Source organism: Netta rufina (assembly GCF_964035555.1).
Source record: "Netta rufina genome assembly, chromosome: 1".
In the NCBI taxonomy this organism is placed as follows: domain Eukaryota; kingdom Metazoa; phylum Chordata; class Aves; order Anseriformes; family Anatidae; genus Netta; species Netta rufina.
Window position 1 is genome coordinate 55,399,923 of NC_140123.1, and position 18,768 is coordinate 55,418,690.

Here is an 18,768-nt window from a genome sequence, read left to right on the forward strand (position 1 = left end):
AATGTTAAAGCAAGCCAGTTAAAGCTGTAAAGCAAAAGGATGCTGACATAAAACATGTTAAAGTCACATATAAACACTTGCATTCAACATTACACTATGTAAATAGCAGTGGCAAGAATATTCAACATATGCACTCTAACACCCTTGAGTTTACTGAGGTATGCAAGCTTTTATCTTCCCTTTAAAAAAGTACACATCATTTCTAGATGTAATTCTCTTAGCTTGGCCATTCACCCACGGCATCCTGTCCTATTTTGGTACAACAGGTTAGAAAGCACTGACCCATCAGCACTTCAACAAGCATAAGTTTCCATATGTCCAGATAAGCCATTTCCCAACCTTCTCTTGGATAAAAATCAAGGCTGAACTTCAGCCTGTCCCTGGAATATGGGCTTTCCAGACCTCAAACTGTTCCTGAAGCTCTCCATTGAATGCATTCCAGCCCCGCAGTGAACTGGACATTGTTATTTCAGGTATCACTGATGCCATCTCCACCAAGGCCCTAGCCAATACGTGATTTATTTTGGCTTAGCTACAGCGTTACTTACGGACCTCACGTTCATCTGACTGTCTAAAATAAACTATACCTTACTTTCAGAATCACTGCTTTTCAAAAAATATATGCTCCTAGACTTCATTTACCTGAGCGTGTTGTTCTACAGAGCCCAGTTAACCAAACTTCATAGAAGTGGCACATTTTCAAGGCTATACTGTGTCATTCATAAAAGTTAACCAGCAGCTATTTTCTGTTTTCTTGCCGTATGTATGAATGACAGTTTGACTTAGAGCTGTAATTGTAGTATAACAAGACATAGAAGTAACTACTGGTGCAGGTATAAAGTAAAAGAAAAATCATCAGCAGCTAGCCTTTAAGACTCTTACCACTGTCAGTTCTTTTTACAGATTTCTTTTTTAATCATTCTTAAGTAGTTTTACAGAATGCAAAGCCTTCCAGGTAAAAAGAAGCAGGAAATAAACCAGAAGTCTGGGTCTCACTGGATCCAGTTTAAGCAGTTCAAAAGAGGGCATCTCCAAAGCTACAAAGGGTGCCAGAAAAATACATCTGAAAGATGAAAAAACATGACCTTAGAGATTTATTTTTTTCTAAATACATTATAGAACTGGGTAAATATTGGTTTTCTATCACTAGTATCTGTCTATATTGAATGCTGAAACTACTTAGTGATCATTTGCTCTATCATTACATTCATCTGTAGAAAAGTCTATGACAGGGACTTAAAGACTACATATATATATACACACACATTATATATGTACGTATACATACATGAACATGTACATCTCAGTTTTTATCCATGTATTAAGCTTGGCTTTGAGTAACACACATATATGGAAAAAAAAAAAAAAAAGGGGGCCAAGATTATCCAAAACTATTCTTCAATCATATAAGGACAAAATAACAGAAACTAATACATTTCTAAGTAGTAATCCAAGAAAAAATAAATACGAAAATATTATGAAGTTACAATAAAACAATGATTAATGTTACTAACACAGCTGAAGAAAAAAATTCAGAAAGGCATCTCCATCTTGGAATTAAAACAGATTCCAAACAGCTTGGACTGAACAGGACAAGAGGAACAACTTTAGAAACAAATCTAAGCTCTTGAAAAGCTGGTGAAGCAGAGGGAGATGCAGAAAGCAGAGCTGACTGGCTCCTACAGAGAAAGAAGTTTTGGAATAAATGGCACAGCAACACTGTTAAAAGGATATAGTACAGCAAAACTCAGAAGAGATGGAAAATAACTTTAGATAATTTAAAAACAAGATTGACAAGAAATGCAGAGAATCCTTACTCCATGACAAAGGAAGCAGTGGATGCTGTTACCTAAAATCTAAAGAAGGCGACAGACCCAGCCAGGTTTCATAAATCAGCTTTGTAAGAATCTAAAACGAGCTATATTCCTCTGCATGGAGCATTTAATCAGATCACAGGCAGAGCAGATGAACCTTTCATTTGGAAGAGATTAAAGAACAGATATGGCCCCCACAGCAGAGAGAATGGAGTCATTGCCCACTTCATTAGGCCTACTTCATAAAGGAGCACTGGTACAGGTTTTTTAACGCACCGTGGCAGATATGGAGTCAGTCCCTTTAGATATATGCACCCATATAAACCATGTTGCTGTGATATGCTCCAAGAGCAACCATCTAGTTATTTATGACCTCCTGTAACAGACAAAAACCCTTTGTGCTAATAGAGTGGGAACATGAGCCTACCATATTTTGAAGTGTGCCCTTCGTACTTGCATTTCTGTTTTATATAAAGACTTTGGGGTTTCTGACAAGGAGCCGTTCCTCAAATTAATTTATATTCACAACCCACTTCGTTACTGCTTATAGCTTTGTTTAAACAAACTCAGCAATTACACACAAACCTCCAACCAAAAAACCTAGAGAGAAAGAAGACCTGTTCCATGCAAGCAGAAAGCTGTTTTTTAAGTCTCACTTTCCATGTTAAAGTTAATACTTCACACATATAGATATGGCTTATTCTCTGGATATAAAAAAAATGCTATAAAGTAAATATGTTCCTGAAAAGATGAACTCAAAATATATATTATTAAAAAAAAAAAAGTAAGAAAATTTCGCAAGGTCCATCACACTGCTCTGAAAAGCATAGCTAAAAACCACTTTTAGAAACAAGTATTTCTAGGACGCAGCAACTGTCATTAACTCATTAGAGATACCACCCATTTTTAGTTGTACTTCCACATCTGTGTTGTTCTGGAGACACCAAAAGCTTGACGAGCTATTCTCACGAACATCACGACACCAGTAAGAGGCCTCAGGCACGCACAGCAATATTATACAAGCCTTCTAAAATTTCAAGCAACAGCTCCCTTAACACACTAGCTTGTATAATCACGTAGCTGAACTGAAGCAGGCATTGAATAACAGAGAACGAAGAGCAGTACAAGAAGAATTTCTCAAAGAAATATGATTCAGATGTTTATAAATGAAAGAAAAACTACCTAAACATTCCAGCTACCTGGAGAACCTTCAAAAATATAAGTTTTCGTGGTATTACCATCACGTTAACCACCCTTAATGAAAATAAAGAATACCTTTAAAATGTTTGACAGATTTTAAGAAGATGTCAGAACAGGTCTTCTGCAGCTCCACAAGCTTTCCCTACAAAGGGACATGAAATATTCATCATCGGGTCTGCAGAGTCCCAGATGGGACAGAAATACTTCTTTTCTGACGCCTTCAAACTGGTTATAACAATATAAATACCAGAAAGTTCTCATAAAAGCTACTTATTCCTACTTAACAATTGACATGGGAATACTTGAGGGGAAAAAAAAGAAGTTATTACATAATAAAAGACACCTCTTCAGCTCACAAAAGGATGTGTAAGAAACCCAAGGAAACAAAGGCTGATCTGGAGCATGAAGAATAAAGAAAATGAGAGGGAGAGAGAGAGAGAAAGATAGAGCATAATTGTTATTGGAATCATTATTTGCCTGTCAAATGTAATTCACAGAAAATCAATTTAACATTTCTCTACAAAAAAGCTCCTCTTTCTGCCCATGATCCATCCACCAGACACAGGGCCAGTTCTCCTCACCCAGCACAGGCTTTAAAGAATAATAATTGCTGCAGTGGCAGGCAACATACCCTAAGATCTTACGTTTTCCTGCTTGATCACTTCATTAATATCATTCTGTGAGGAAAAACCTGATCTCTTTCTTGTAATTAGTGTTTAAATCTCGTAGATATTGACAGAATTAAATGATGGTCAGACCTTTCCTTAAATATGGCAATCTCAGCTTGCACAGGCAACAGAGTTTTGAAGCAAATAAACCTGGATTCCCAGCCAAGACTATTAACCAATTCACTTAAACATTAATATGTTCTTTCTTAAGCACATCTATATTAGTGATGACACATCACTGCTACCCAATAATAGATCTGACTCTTATTTCCAACAGCTAATGCAACTGCATAACGTTTCCTTCACAAGATTTCATCACATCGGCATCACCAGAACACCACGTTAATTTTTGACAGCAGAAATAAAGGTGTTTTTTTTATTTTGAAGACCAAAAGTTCTGTAGCACAAAGTGTCTTGCAAAACAATATAAATTCACAATGAACTGAAGTAGTGAACACGGGTTACCAGCAGGACATTTAGAAAGAGCTATGCTTTCTTTCAGAAGTAACTGAATCTCATACAGCCAGTGTTAGTGCAGCATCTTGGGGAACTACACATCAAGTTGGAAAATTCAGACTACTGCACTGAAAACAGAAAGGACACTATTGCTTTTTCTGTCTTCACAAAATTTTGACATTCGCTCAGTTCAAAACTGGACACTGGATTCTCTTTACCACACTGCCACTGTGCTTTGTGAAAACTACTAAGTAGCATTCCCATCAAACTTCAAACCATTTGTCTTGCATTCTAAAAGATCTTGCTGTTTCTCCTGTAGAAGGAAAAGATTTGAAGCAGGAATACAGTCCAGATGGAAATAAATAAATCAATCCAATCTCTGCCTTTCTTACAAGACACGCTTCACTACTAAACCTGGACTGATAAGTTTCAAAAAAGTAATGAAAGCTATGATGAAAAATACATTTAATTTACTATAGTCAATCGTGCCTCCTGATGTGTTCTGGTTTTGTTAGGATAGATTTTTTTTTTCCCTAGTAGCTTGTACGGTGTTATGATGAAAACAGTGGTGATAACACAGTGATGTTTTAGTTGTGGCAGAGCAGTGCTTGCACAGAGCCAAGGACTCTTCTGCTTCTCACACTGCCCTGCCAGCGAGGAGGCTGGGGATACACCAGGAGCTGGGAGGGGACACAGCCAGGACAGCTGGCCCAGGCTGCCCAGAGGGATGTCCCATACCGTGTGGCATCACACTCAGCAATAAATCTGGGGTAAAGGAGGAGGAAGGGGGGACGTTTGGAGTCTTTTCATGGAACCATTATGCATGATGAGCTTTCCTGGAAGTGGCTGAGCACCTGCCTGTCGATAGGTAGTGAACAAATTCCTTGTTTGGTTTTGCTTGCCTTAGCTGTTCAACTCTCTTTATCTTAATACACAAGTTCTCACACCCTTACCTTTCTGATTCTCCTCCCCACACCACTGGTGGGAAGGGAGCAAGCAGCTGCGTGGTGCTCAGCTGCCTACCAGGGTTAAACCACAACATGATGCCTCCGAGACCTGAATTATACATAACTTAAGTACAGTACTGGTGACAGGTTATCGGGCCTGAAACCATTTACAATGCCTTCCGTGATAAACTGTCCAAGCAAACAGGTTCAGAGCACAAGGACGAAAGGACAAACCGTCTGCCCCTTCAGTTAGGCATCTCCTGGATTCAGATAAACAGTCCTTTGTCCTTGCAAACCAACTGGTAATCTCAGAAATCCAGAGATAAAAAGGGATCCCACTTCCAGAACCTTCACATCTTTGCTGATGAAGTAGAATGTTTCCACAAAAGCAGACTGAAATTTAATTTAGAAGTATTTTCTGCCTACTCAATTTCAAACCCTTTCAAGAGCAGTCTCTTAACCAGCTTGTCAGCTGTTAAAAAGAGCTGCCCAGATGGGGGACACAAAGTCTGACCACAGAAATAAAGTAGCACCAAAAGCTTCCAGATATTTTCCCTACCTGCTAGAGGTAACAAACCATTCTATCCAGCCAATTAAAAACACCCCCCACCAGAAAGAAAGAAAAAAAAAATAAAAAGGAAAAAAAAAAATCACCTATTTGGCACACTCAAAATTGAACCCTGAAATCCTGAAATCTAAAGTTCTCAGGAAAATCTCAGGGAGGATGGAAGGGAAGCAGATCCTAAAAGCAGTTAATGGAAAACCCTTCTATTAGCTTAAATTATGGCTAATGGGCTGTTTGCTAATGAGTTAGTAGATTAACTTTTTTTTTTTTTTTTTGACTTATAGAGCATTCAAATCAAGGCTGGTTCAGCCTCCTTAGAAAAGCAACCTATACTTTGCTACTCAGCAGACCTTGATAAAAAAAAAAAAATCAAGTTTTGCAGAACAGCTGACCCTGCATTGTTTTCCATGTTTTGACTATTCAAATACAGACTTAGGTAATAGTTTTCTGAACGTAACCAATGTTTAAAGAGTTGCATTTTCCTAATATTAGGAAAATCTACACATATTACTTAGAAAGAGCTCAGCAAATTGATGTCATCATTTAAATGAATTCCTTTTGTACAGAAGTGGCAAGACATGCTTTTTTTCCCATTAAATTCTGTCCAAAAATATAGTAACACATTCTTTCTTTAAAATTGAAAGAACAAAAATAGATTTTTCTTCAGCTAAGGTCTGCTTGAAACCTTGCCCTTGAAAATAGGCACGATTGGAGAACTTGGAAAAGAATTACTGGTAAAATCAAACCACCATCAACTGTGAGCATCTTACCTTTAAATAGGATCCGTAATATTTAGTTACATATGGACTGTCACATTGACTCAGCACTGTGATCTCTTGTTGGATGTCTTCTATTTCGTCTTCTGCTTCTTCTAGATCAATAATTTTTATAGCAACCACTTTCTGAGTCCGATTGTCAATTCCTTTGAAAACTTCACCAAAAGAGCCCTTACCAATTTTCTCCAGTTTTGTAAACAGTTCTTCCGGATCTGCCTTCAGAGTCTGTTAAAAAATAAGAGAAAAGTTACTAAGCATTTGTAACACTAAAATGAAACGTGATGACTTTTTAAAGGCAGCAAGCACTTTAAAAATTCTACATGTTCCAATTTATCCAGGTACTCTTTTTTTTTCCATCTCCATAATTAATGTGTTCTTTCTACACCCTTTATATGCACATATTGCAATATTTATGCTTCCCTGTGTATAAAGTACAAATTTATCACAGTCCCTGTGACAGGGATTTACCCTATCTGGCATGAGAAAATGGTATCATCTCAATTTCTTTTTCTTGGGCAATAAGCTACACTGAGAACGAAAGAGCCTTCCAAAGATTTGGTTTCTATTAAAACTAAGGTCGGTCAAATATCATTACCAATGAAAGTAATCCTTTCTGCTGTCCCTTCCTCTTTAAACTGCTTCCTTCCCAGGATGCAGGGACCTATTCCTCTGAGATTTTCACACATTTCATCCTGTAAGGATTCTGTTCCCACTCTTTGATGCACCGGCTATTTCCTTGGTTGTTGTGGCAAGCAATTCTCTTCAACTTTCTCCTACTAAGGATCACGTGCACGAGCTGCCATAATTCCTCCTTATTCTTGACCCCAAGAATCCTTGTTCTTGACTCCTTATTCTTGACCCCAAGTTTTTCCTGGAGCAGGATTTACTTTATTCTTCTCTCAGCTGAATGAACTCATTCACTCCTAACACACATTCTACCTCGAAGCGAGTTGTGTGAGGACTACCAGCACCTACCTAAGCACGTCACCCCAAAAAAGAACTCAAGACCTGTGTGAACCGTTCTGCCACAGCTGGTTTTTCTCCACGATCAAGTATAGTTAGCTACAGCTGCTCTCCAGCTTTGCACTTCTACTGCACCGATGCTGAGTTCCACCGTGTGCCTTCTTCATCTACCAGCAAGGAGTCCCTACAGCTACTAAAAATACTCAGGTTACAAATACACTGGATAAATCATACCTGAAGGGAACAGTCATGATGTGCAGGAAAATCGAGTGGCATTACTTAGACTCTTCCCCTTAAGAAAGAGCCACCTGAAAAGGCTTGCTGTTGTTCTTAAAAGGATGAGGTTCGTGTTAACCAAAGTGGAAATGTATTATTGGTATAGGAAAAGGCTCTTACCAGACAAACACAGTCATGTCTAAATAAGCATTAAGCTGAACAATTTATACTACTTAGACAAACTCTGCAAAAGCATAAATGGGTAACTTAGCATAAATCTCTAAATGCCTACAGACAAGTGCTGAGCCAACACTTTCTCTTCAACAATTAAGTTGAGCTTATCAAGCATCTCCCACCTATACTTCTATTTCTGCTCTCCTATCTCAAAGGTTACATCATGAAACCTTGCAGCCCCAAGAGGCAGATCACCCAGAAGACGTTTTAGTTTGCCCGAAGCTATGAGCCACACAAGTTTCACAGCTCAATTAGGTGTTTTGAGGACCAGATAGTTGTGTCTGAGTTCAGAGATAAAGCCACTCATTTCTTCAGGCAGTGCGTTTGGAAGTTGTGAGGAGTTGGGAAGAACTGGTCCTGTCTGAGCTTTTTATGATCAAAATCTTATGGTCATCTTGGAAAATGAATGGTTTGATAATATCTGGTATTAATACCATGTAAACAGTATTGTATTACAGTAAGATCCTTCTCCAAGCTCCTTGTGAAAACATTTATTACTATATATATGTAGTAATAAATATATATATAGGAAGGAACGTATATAAATAAGTATATATAAATAGGAAAGAGTATGTACATACCTTCCAAAAATCAGAGCTTTTGTAAACGTGTTTTTTAGTTTTAAAAGTTACCATTCCTGAACTTTGTTCGGAGCCCCAGGAGGTAGGAGCTGTTCAAAAAGAAGCTCTCTTGCCGTGTGAGAAGGTCCAAATTTTCTTCCCAGGAGACTAGGTGTTTGAAGCGAGAGCCTTAAGCTGCTGGCAGCCTACGTTTATGGAAAACTACCAGTCGGGCTCTCCTTAATGATCTGCTCTATTTCAGAAATGGCCAGATCAGGCCTCCAGATACATAATGAGCTGCTTGAATTTGCAATTACACGAGCGGCCAATTCCCATTCATTTTTCCGAGATAACATCTGGAAAGGATTCTTGACAACTTTTGTTTTGTTTCTGCAGAGACTTCCAACAGAGCCAAAATATTCAAATGGCTTTATAAATATTCTCTCTATGCGACTGAATATAGAGAAAAATGCTTTCCATAGGTTTTGTCACTACTCTCCTGCTGACTCTTCGCAGGCTTTCGCTGAGCTTATGGCATTTTCCTACTAATATTACAAGCATGGTTAGTGGTGGTTTGGTTTCTGTTCGCATGGCTTCTCACACTTCTCACACCGACCACAACCACCCCTTCTCAGCCTCTGGCTTGTTTAACCACGCAGAAGAAAGCCCTTCATTTCTCATCACAAGCAGCGTCGTCGTTCTCACCGTAATTACAGTAACCTCTCTGTACTTGCTCCACGTCAGATTCATTACTTCTGACCTTAATTAGCCAGAAAAATATCTTGCACTTAAGGTGAACTCTTCCGGGCACTCTGCTCACTGATCAGCATCGCCCACTCCTACCGAATAAAGAGAGTCCCAAAATACTCCGAGATCAGATTTGTTCAGCCTGGCCTCCTGGCTCAAACTCGCCTCTCCCCGGCCCCCTGCATTTCCAACTCACGAGCACCCAGCCTCTTGCAGAGGGTCTTTGGAGTAATTCACACTTCTGACACCCTGCACTTCATGCTGGTTTGTTCAGCAATTCAAATCCTGAAGGTCACACAGATCTTCAATACTAGCCTAATTTTTCCCCCCTTTTTTTTGTTTCTTCATTGCCAAGGCCACATCTCCATCACCAACAGTCAAGAACAACCTTGGTAATCAGCAGCATCATCCCCTGCCATCACCTGTCCAGTTCTCTCCTCAAAGCCAGCGCTACATACATAAAACCAGCTGCATTGTAAGATGTATCTCTAATTCTACCACCCCTGTAGCTCAACAAAAAATGTTACTGAAATTCAAGTTAGTTAGATCAAGTATACCCGTCTAACTTTATTCATAACCATTCTGACCCAAGCCATAGCTTTAACAGGAGTCCTTTTCCACATCGCATCCCAGTTCTTATTTCTCATCTCCTTTTACGAAAGCTTATTCATTCAGTTATTATTATATACTTTTTTCTTTAACCTGCAATAACTCCAAGCCATCCCCATGTTCGAGTTCTCCAATTATCTGGGTAACTGATTCCACTTGCAGATCTCTGCTTTCTCAATGCCTGCTTTTATAGCAGACAATTGCCTTTCAACACCTCTTTCCTATGCTTTTAATTTTACCAAATTTCCAATTAATCAGTCCAATCCTCTCTCCCTATCAAGCCCAAAATACCATCACCTAACCAGGTTTAGAGATTTCTGGTGAATATGAAATACTCCATGGTCAACTGGTTTGTGACTGCTGGTGATTACTACTGTCTGCTTCCACGCTGGGAGATAAAGATAACATGGTTTGAACCTTGCTCACACATGTGCAGAGAAACCTGGATACGCACTGTAATGGAGTGTTGCAGACAATGAACCCTACAAAATCGTTAAGGACTGGAGAAACTAATGGAATAAAATAAAAATGAACATAAAGAAATCCATCCACATAATCACTTCTGGCTCTGGAAATCTTTGAGCAGTAAAATTGTGGAAGTATGCCATGGAAGTACTGCAAGTTACTCCGTTCTTACACTTTTTTTCTTAGACATCTATTCCTAAAGACCATCGAAGCCAAAACACTGGACCACTGGGCCTACAACTGGACCCCATTCAGCTGGTAACACTGTTAAATTATTCACATCCAAGTCAGAACTTCAAAGACGAGCTAAAAATACACAAAAATATTTATATATTAAAATAAAAATAGAAATAAAGGGAAAAAATCCACAACAAAACAAAATTGCATGCTTAAATGGTTTCACAGTATCAGGAACAACTACTTACAGGAAAGAGAGGCCTTGAATTTTGCTACACAGCATTTTACCTTTCTCAGAAGCTGCTAACTTTTTGCTTTCCATGGTATATACACACATATCATATATATGAATAGCTGATACAATACACAAGATCATTTCCTGTAGTTGGTGGGAAACTGCAATAAGACAGAGGCAGGATGCCATAAACTCTGCCATGAAACTTCAGTGGGTTATAACCAAAGGGTGGGGGGCAGGGGTGCTCTAAAACCTTGCACCTCTCAAACACTTGGGTTGTTGAACAGAAATGAAGACAAACACATCACAGTGGCCTTACTAATACTCACGGCTGTTCCCCAGTTCAACTCCCTTATAAACTGTTTTCTAATGAGACTGGAAGAGGTTTTAAGCAGGGTTAGGGGAGGAGTTGCCTATCATAACAGTATTCTTCATCCCCTGTGCAACCCCCTTTCCACCTACTTTCAAGGAAACTGCGTTTATCTGGGATTCGGAATACGAAACTTTTAGTTCTTTATCAATAAGATGGATCTCCAAAACATGCTTCCAAATTCCCAGTGAACTAGTATCATCTTCTGGGTTCAGTGTCCCCTGAAAAGAAGTCATGCCTTAATGTCATGATATCCTTCATTCAGAAAGCAACTTAATGTACATCCTTAGGAGTTCAATGCCAAAATTAACCGTTGCCTAATCATAACCTGTTTTTTTTTTTTTTTTTTTTTTTACAAGCATTCAAAAAGAATACATTTTAAATAAACATGAATTCTAATTTAACTAGTTTCTCAAGCTCGTTCTGCATTTTTAATAACATAGCATTTTAATACCATAGCTAGGAGCTTTCAGAAGCTGTACTCCTCCCTCCCATCCATCACGCTATTTAAAAGTAGATTGCTGCAGCTGAAGAAATCTCCCCGTGCCTTCAGCACGCAATGAAAACAGCAGATAGCACCAGCAGACACAGCGCTGACATCCAGAACGCCTTTTAGACACCGAGTGAAAGACAGCTAAGGAAGAGCCTCGAAGAAGAGCTTTGTAACGATGCCTCTCCCTTGTCTGCACTTGCTCAGATCAATCACCCACAGACACTGCGAGCATCACGCCTCGCAGGCCCTGCTATTGTTTCATGCCAGAAAGTGGTGGCTCGGGTGGAAATTCCCAGCATTGTGACCCACGGCTGAATAAATCTCAGTAATACAAGCTTGGAAACTTATGTTGCATTAATACTAATTGAGAAAAAGAAGAAAGAATGAGTTTTAGGATCTACAGTAATCCCATAATTTAAGGGGAGACATGCACCTATTCTATCATCTGACAAGACACCCCAAATGTCTCTTAATAGGTGCCTAATAACACAACTTGAAAGAGAATACGAGTACAAGCACTCCCAGAATATTCCTGATTCAAGTCTGACTTTCTATAGCATTATATTAATACAGAATGAACACACACAACAGCCTGAAGCCTCTGCAACCCAAAGATTTATTACTCTCAGATCTGCTCTTGTCCACCAAGAGGCAATGATCCACACACAAATACCTCCAATAAACAAAGGATTTGTTGGCTTATGAAAGAAATCACAGAAAAATATATATATATTGTCTATCCAAAACACCTCTTCAGAAGAAAACTACATTTGTCTGACTCTGCAACTAGACATCCTGAAGATATACAAGAGTTTGATTTCAGGAGACACGGCAGGGAGGGACATGGTAGGAAAAAAATAAATAGGTTTTAGTGGGTAACAGTTAACTTAGGAACACCATCGTCACCCTGTGCCAATCACGATGCAAAGCTCAATCACGCATACAACCCAAAAATATCAGCTTAAAGGAGTGCCTAATTTTGTCAAAATGAAATTTTGACTTTTACAGTCAAAACCAAAATGTAAGTTTCTAATAATGAATTAAGAAACCCAAGCAGAAAATTGTTCTGGGACTGGTCATGGAGTATCAAGCCACAAAATCATTTCCTTTTACGTGAAGAAAAATACTCTTGATAAAATTTCTCACTCCACACCCCAAATTCAGTAAATGAAGTGGTGTTTCCCTGTTGTAGTGGGTTTACGTGGCAAGGTTTTGGTGGCAGGGGGCCATAGGGGTGGTTTCTGTGAGAAGGATCTAGAAGCTGCCCCATGGTAGGTAAGGGCCCCACTGCTGACCAGAGCTGAGCCAGTAAGTGATGTTGTTTGTGCCTCTGTGAGAGCAGATTTAAGACAGGGAAAAAAAACGCTGCGCCACACAGCAGCTGGGAGAGTGAGAGGAGTGAGGAACATTCTTGCAGGCACCAAGGGCAGTAAAGAAGGAGGGGGAGAGGTGCTCCAGGCAGGCAGCAGCAGTTCCCCTGCGGCCTGTGGAGAGGCCCCTGGTGGAGCAGGCTGTCCCCCTGCAGCCCATGGGTCCCACACGGAGCAGATCTCCACGCTGCAGCCCCCCCATGGGTGGAGGAGCCCCCGGTGGAGCAGGTGGATGTGGCCTGGAGGAGGCTGCGGCCCATGGAGAGGAGCCCACGCAGGAGCAGGGGGCTGGGGGGAGCTGCCGCCTGTGGGGGACCCGTGCTGGAGCTATTTACTTGTTCTGGAAGGCCACCCGATGGGAATGTGCTTTTCCTGTTCAGAGGCTGCTGACACTGGTGTTGAGACACTAAGAGGATAAAAGGGTGAATGTGGTAACTGATAAGGACATCGGGCCATCGTGGATGTGACTGATACCAGAGCAGAGATGCGAAACCAGATTTTGTAAGCTCGGCCTTTGGAAATGAGAGCACCTCTCCTTACTTCCTCTACCTCTGTATAAACACCCCACCCTGCCTTTAAATAAAAATTTAAAATTAAATAGATATCTGGAAATCCCATCTAAAATGGATCCCTCCAAAACCACAGAAGGGCTGAAGCAAGGTAACAGACCCAGGCAAGTAAGGATTCACTCTTGTCAATCCTTATTGCAGGAGCCATCTTCCTCAGTCCTTCAGCTCTTTGTGAGGGAATCTGTCACTTTTGGGGCTGACTGCATCAAGTACCTCAGACCCGAAGGCCACAAGAAGAGAAGATCAAAGAACTGTAGAAAATGAGAAAATCTAAGTTCACCTGCTGTCATGTTAACTGTACCGTGGTTTAATAAAACCCGAACTGAAGTTTCACCCTGCAACGATGACTTCCTAGGAAGCTTCCCCAAGAAGTCATCCACAGCATGTCAAAAGGAAACCAACTCTCACTCCTCCACTTATGCTTAATGGCAAGATTTTGGGGGTGTCGGAGAAGAGAGCTCAGCAGGCACACATTCACTAGAAGCTGCTACACGTCTTCTCAGTATAATAGTTCCACTGTTGGTAAGAGTTGACTTGTCTAGAAAAACTCCAGACAACTGCTGCATAGCCTTGATGCAGCATTTGACCTAAAAAGCCAGAGGACACCAACTCTGTTCCTGCAAAAATGAAAACCCTTCTGTCCTCGTGCTGAAGGACCAAGCTTAAAATACACCACTGAATCCCAGACATCTGTCCCCTGGGTATTTTACAACAGGTTAGCCGTGACCACAATGGTCCAAGGATCTTTCAAATAATGAACTGCTGCAGGTTACTCTATCAAACTATCACTTAAACAAGAGCAGTGAGCACAACCCTTCAAAAAATTGAAATTGGGGAAAAGTAATCTCCCATACACATGCTGCAGACACAAGGCAGCGGAGGCTGCACAGCCTTTTCAGAGCCTTCAAAGCCCAACGCTTTGTGGTTACCAAACACAGAGCTCACACACAAGACAGCTACAACAGTTTATTGTAAAAGGAGAATGAATTATAATAGGGAAGACAGTAATGTGCACGATGTGTCAGAGCACAAGGAGAGCCATGCTGGATCAGAACACAGCATCCTGGAGGCCCCAACACTTTCTCCTGCAGCAGCTGAGAGAGAACATCCTGGGATAAGTGCAAGAACACACAAGTAAACATCAGCATTTTCCAAAACACTCTTCCAGTCTCCCGCAAATTCACAGTTCAGACACTCACTGAGTCAGAAGTGGTGCCTTTACACTTAGCAGCCCTTCATTTCTATTCATTTGTCAAGTTCTTACCGAAATCTAGTTAAAGTTTTAACTAGGGTTTCTTGCAGCAAGGTGGTGTGATTTTATTTTATTTTAGATTTTGGATAAAGAACCAGCAGTTCTTGTACTGAGAATGAAAAATGACTTTTTTTTTTTATGGGATACTAAGCACTTTTATTATTACCAAAAACCTGAAAGGGAGGAAGATAAAGAAAAGTTGCATCATACACAAGAGGCTGTGGCTTCAAGATGATGCAATTTTAAAAGCATATTCGGAATTTTATGAATGTGGCATACGGGCACACCTAGAAATACAAACAAATCTTCTCACAAAATGTTTTTTCTGGGAAAAAAAAAAAGTTCAGGGCATTTCAGGGAAAAAAAAAAAAGTTTTTTGTTTTGGCTGTTTTTTTTTTCCTTTAAGAAACTGAAATAGGAAAGGTGACACAAAATAATTATTTCTTATCGGTAATTCTGCAGTTCATCAGTATCCATGTCCATTATGTCATGTAGATTAATTTGGAGCTCTTATTCATGTGAAACTCTTTCCCACCTGTATTGCAGAAGCACAGACAAGTATCACACCTAGAGCCACTCCAGCTGCTGCACTGGACTGGCTGAACACAGCACAGTGCCCAAAAGGCACACACCACCTATGGGCTTCTCTCACTTCTCCAGGATCTGACGTTGATGGAGCCACTCATCTTTCCTCAGCAAGAGTTCCCAAAAGTATTCTTCTTGTTAAAACCATAATGGATGGTTCATTTTAAAGGAACTTCACACAGTCAGAGTTACACAAAGAGATGAGGTTAAAAAAAAAAAAAAAAAAAAAAAAAAAAAAACTGCTTTTCTAGTTCTCAAACTTCAGAAACAAAGGAAAACAGCAACAAATCAGACATAGCTTAACCCCAAAACCTTTTTAAGTGTGGGAAGAGAGGAGAAAGAGGTTTAATAACTATTAATTTTAGCATTTTATTGCTAAAGATTACATTAAAACTGCTGGCTGCCAGATATCTGACAGCTTGATGTACTGCAGCACCGTGTTCTGCAGCTTCAGCCCTTGAGCTTCTCTCTGCAAGCCTACATATCCTCAGCTTTCTGGTTCAAGGCACTCCTAACAGGCTTCAAAGTGCATTACAGCCCACCAAGCACCCATACCACTGATTTACGAACACGGTATTTTATTATTTTAGATGGTTTCAGAAAGAAACTCCAGAAGCTTACCACAGCCTTGAAGCGCAGGCCGGTCTGGTCTGAAAGTCCCTTTTACAGGTCACACGCACTTTTTCTGAGCCAGCCATGCGAAAATATCACACGGTACAGACAAGCAGGCATTTTTCTTAAGTCAGCTGCGTAAAGCAGAGAGGATGAAGACGACTTTCTGACAGTTTAGTGGTGATGCCCCTGCGTGCCACACACTCAAGCGCCTATCAACACAGAGCCCTTAAACTAAGGGCAGTACAAGCATCGAGTCCAAACTTATTTGCACACATTGAAAATTAGGTCAAAACCCAGCTCTGTTTCTATTCTGGTTAGAACATGCCCGCGTCGCAGCAGACAGTGAATCTTGGATTTGACAGCCTTCCAGCACCATCCCACATTTCCTCCACAGCTTCTCATTCCTTTGGCTTACTCTCTACCCACTCGCTTTTCATGCATCACTCTTCAACCATCAATCAGATATGTTGTTCAGAGAGAAATACATTAATCCTGCGTTCCTCTGCTCTGCTTACACACTCCTCTGCTCACACCAAACGGCGTAACAAAGCGCTACCCCTGCACGTGAGTTTCTGGGGTCAGGAAGTTCCTCTTGTTCACAGTAGGATACAGATTGGTCTATTGGACAAGCCACAGCAAAGGACACGAGAGAAAGCTGCCTAACTTTCTCACTGACATTGTTTACACCATTTGTTGCAGAAGCTGGTAGGTGGGGAGAAAGGATCACACTACAGAAAGAGAAAACACAGTCCCATGATTTGGACAATTTAATTATACCTCGGAGAACCGAGCTCTATTCCTCTCCTACCGAAGCCACAAACCATAAACTTTGTCTTATTTAAGCAGCTGCCACGCATAGTATGTACCTTAATATTTGAACATTTATCTGCAAATAGAGCCAAAAAGAATCGTGTGCTAAAAAGAGACCACTATAAGATTGCAGTATACTCTGACAGAATGGAAATGGATCTAGGCATCTTGAAGTGGGGGCAGAAAATTAGCAAGCAGCTTTCGCATTGCTCATGGATTTTAGGCTTCTACCTATCTTTGTTAGGTCTTTAACAACGGCATGAAAAGGACACAGTGAAGTTCCCAAACAGTCAAGAAACTCTAATAATAATACATTAAAATTCATGAGAATAATAACTGTCCTAAATAAAGAGGTTGCAGCAAAACCCCAAGTGTACTAACAAAAAAATCCTGACAGCCTTACAGATTTAGTAGAGCTCATGGTATTACAAACTAAATAACAAATTAAACTAGGCAATAATAATAAAAGCATGGGTCCTTCAATTATGAAATGCCACACATGGGCAGTACATGCATGTTGCTGGAGTAACTCATTCTCTTACTTCCCAGCCACTCCAGATCTGTCTTTTCTCAGCCTAAAATACAGGTTCTGTTTCAAAATAAGTACCAGAAAATGGAACATTAATCCAGCCCTTCGTAAAGGAAGAAAACATTACTTCCGTGTGTCTCAGCAATCAGCAAGGGGCTCGCATTTGGAAGGTGAACTCGAGCACTCCGCAGCAGTACCTACCGAGCGGCAGAGCAATCGGTTCAGGGCGAGGGCCTACATCCTCGGTTTGGCATCCAGTGCCAGCCTGAGCATACAACTCAGGCCATGCCTACGAATATAACATCTTAAATTCAAACCCTCGGGTTATGCAAAGACCTGAGATTCACGAGGCAGAATCTGCTTTGCAAAAAAAAAAAAAAAATAGCACGCAACCCCAAGTAAACCAATACTTACACCAAACGAAGCACAAAACCTTTCGGTCCAGGATGCCAAACACCTTTACCTCCCACTCCTAAGTTTTCCTTTTGGAGATCGGGGCAGGCGAGCACCTAGCACGATGTGGGAACGCTCAGAAGAGCACGCAGGCACTGATGCCCTTATGGCTTTTCTGCCAGCAGCTTGCGTTTTGCAAGCAGCTCAACCGCCAGAAAACCACACTGGTTGTTTAAATATATACACGTAGACGTATATATATATCTCGCTGCTGCACAAACCCAGCCAACTCCGTCAGGTCGGGCCCTGAGGGCCATGCACGGCCCCCAGCCATCCATCCACCCACCCAGCACCACCACCACCCAGCCAGTCCTACAGATGACCACTGCAGCATGGGCTGAAGGTCAACATTTTCGGGCCCTGCTTTCCCCTCTGTTGGCATCAGGGGGCTGGAAAGCCGAGCCTCGCGGACTGAAACACCGGGGAGCACTACTAACTGGCTGGAGGGGGGGGATTTTTTTGGAAAAAGAGGGAAAAAAAGGCAACGAGACGCATCCCCCTGCGTGCTCCCAGCAAAGCGGCGGCTTCGAAGGGAGGGACCCAGTGTGCACAGACCTCGCTGGCGGCACAGCACGCCTTGTTCCCGGCGGTGTCGCGACCCTACACCCCACACACACACCCCACAGACCCCACACACACCCCACACGCCGCCATTTCGGCCCCCGCCCGCCCTTCACCTGCATGCCCGGCAGGCCCGCCTGCACCGGCGAGTGGGCCATGGCGGCGGCGGAGGCCTCGGGGAGGGGGCCGGGGCTCCTCAGGCGGCGCCGGGGGCCGGGGCTGAGCTCATGGCCGCGCTCGCACACTCCTCCTCCTTCCTCCTTTTTCTTCCTCCTCCTCCTCCTCCTCCTCCTCTCCCTCCCCCCGAGCCAGCAGCAAAGGGGCTGTCCCAAGCGCCGGCTCCTCAGGCGCCCGTCACGGATGCAACAGCGGCTTCCTCATCCCTCCTCCCATTGACCCTCCTCCTCCTCTTTCTCCTCCTTCTCCTTCTCCTCCTCCTTCTTCTCCTCCTCCTCCTCTTCCTCCCCCCTCACGCACCGCCCGGGCTTGCATCGCCCCCGGGGCTGGGCGAGGCTCCCCCCGCCAGCCC

The 18,768-nt window shown here is 41.8% G+C and overlaps 1 protein-coding gene across 1 annotated transcript in view; it reads right to left on the bottom strand.

Annotated features, from left to right (window-relative positions):
- STK24 (serine/threonine kinase 24) overlaps positions 1–18,486 on the bottom strand; it is a 48,367-nt gene extending 29,881 nt beyond the window's left edge. The window contains exons 1-2 of the mRNA XM_084292679.1: positions 18,356–18,486; positions 6,421–6,651 (exon numbers count right to left, since the gene is read on the bottom strand). Coding sequence (XP_084148805.1) covers positions 6,421–6,651; positions 18,356–18,397 — 273 coding nt within the window. The 5' untranslated portion in view covers positions 18,398–18,486. The remainder of the gene's footprint in view (positions 1–6,420; positions 6,652–18,355) is intronic.
- Positions 18,487–18,768: the final 282 nt, after the last annotated feature.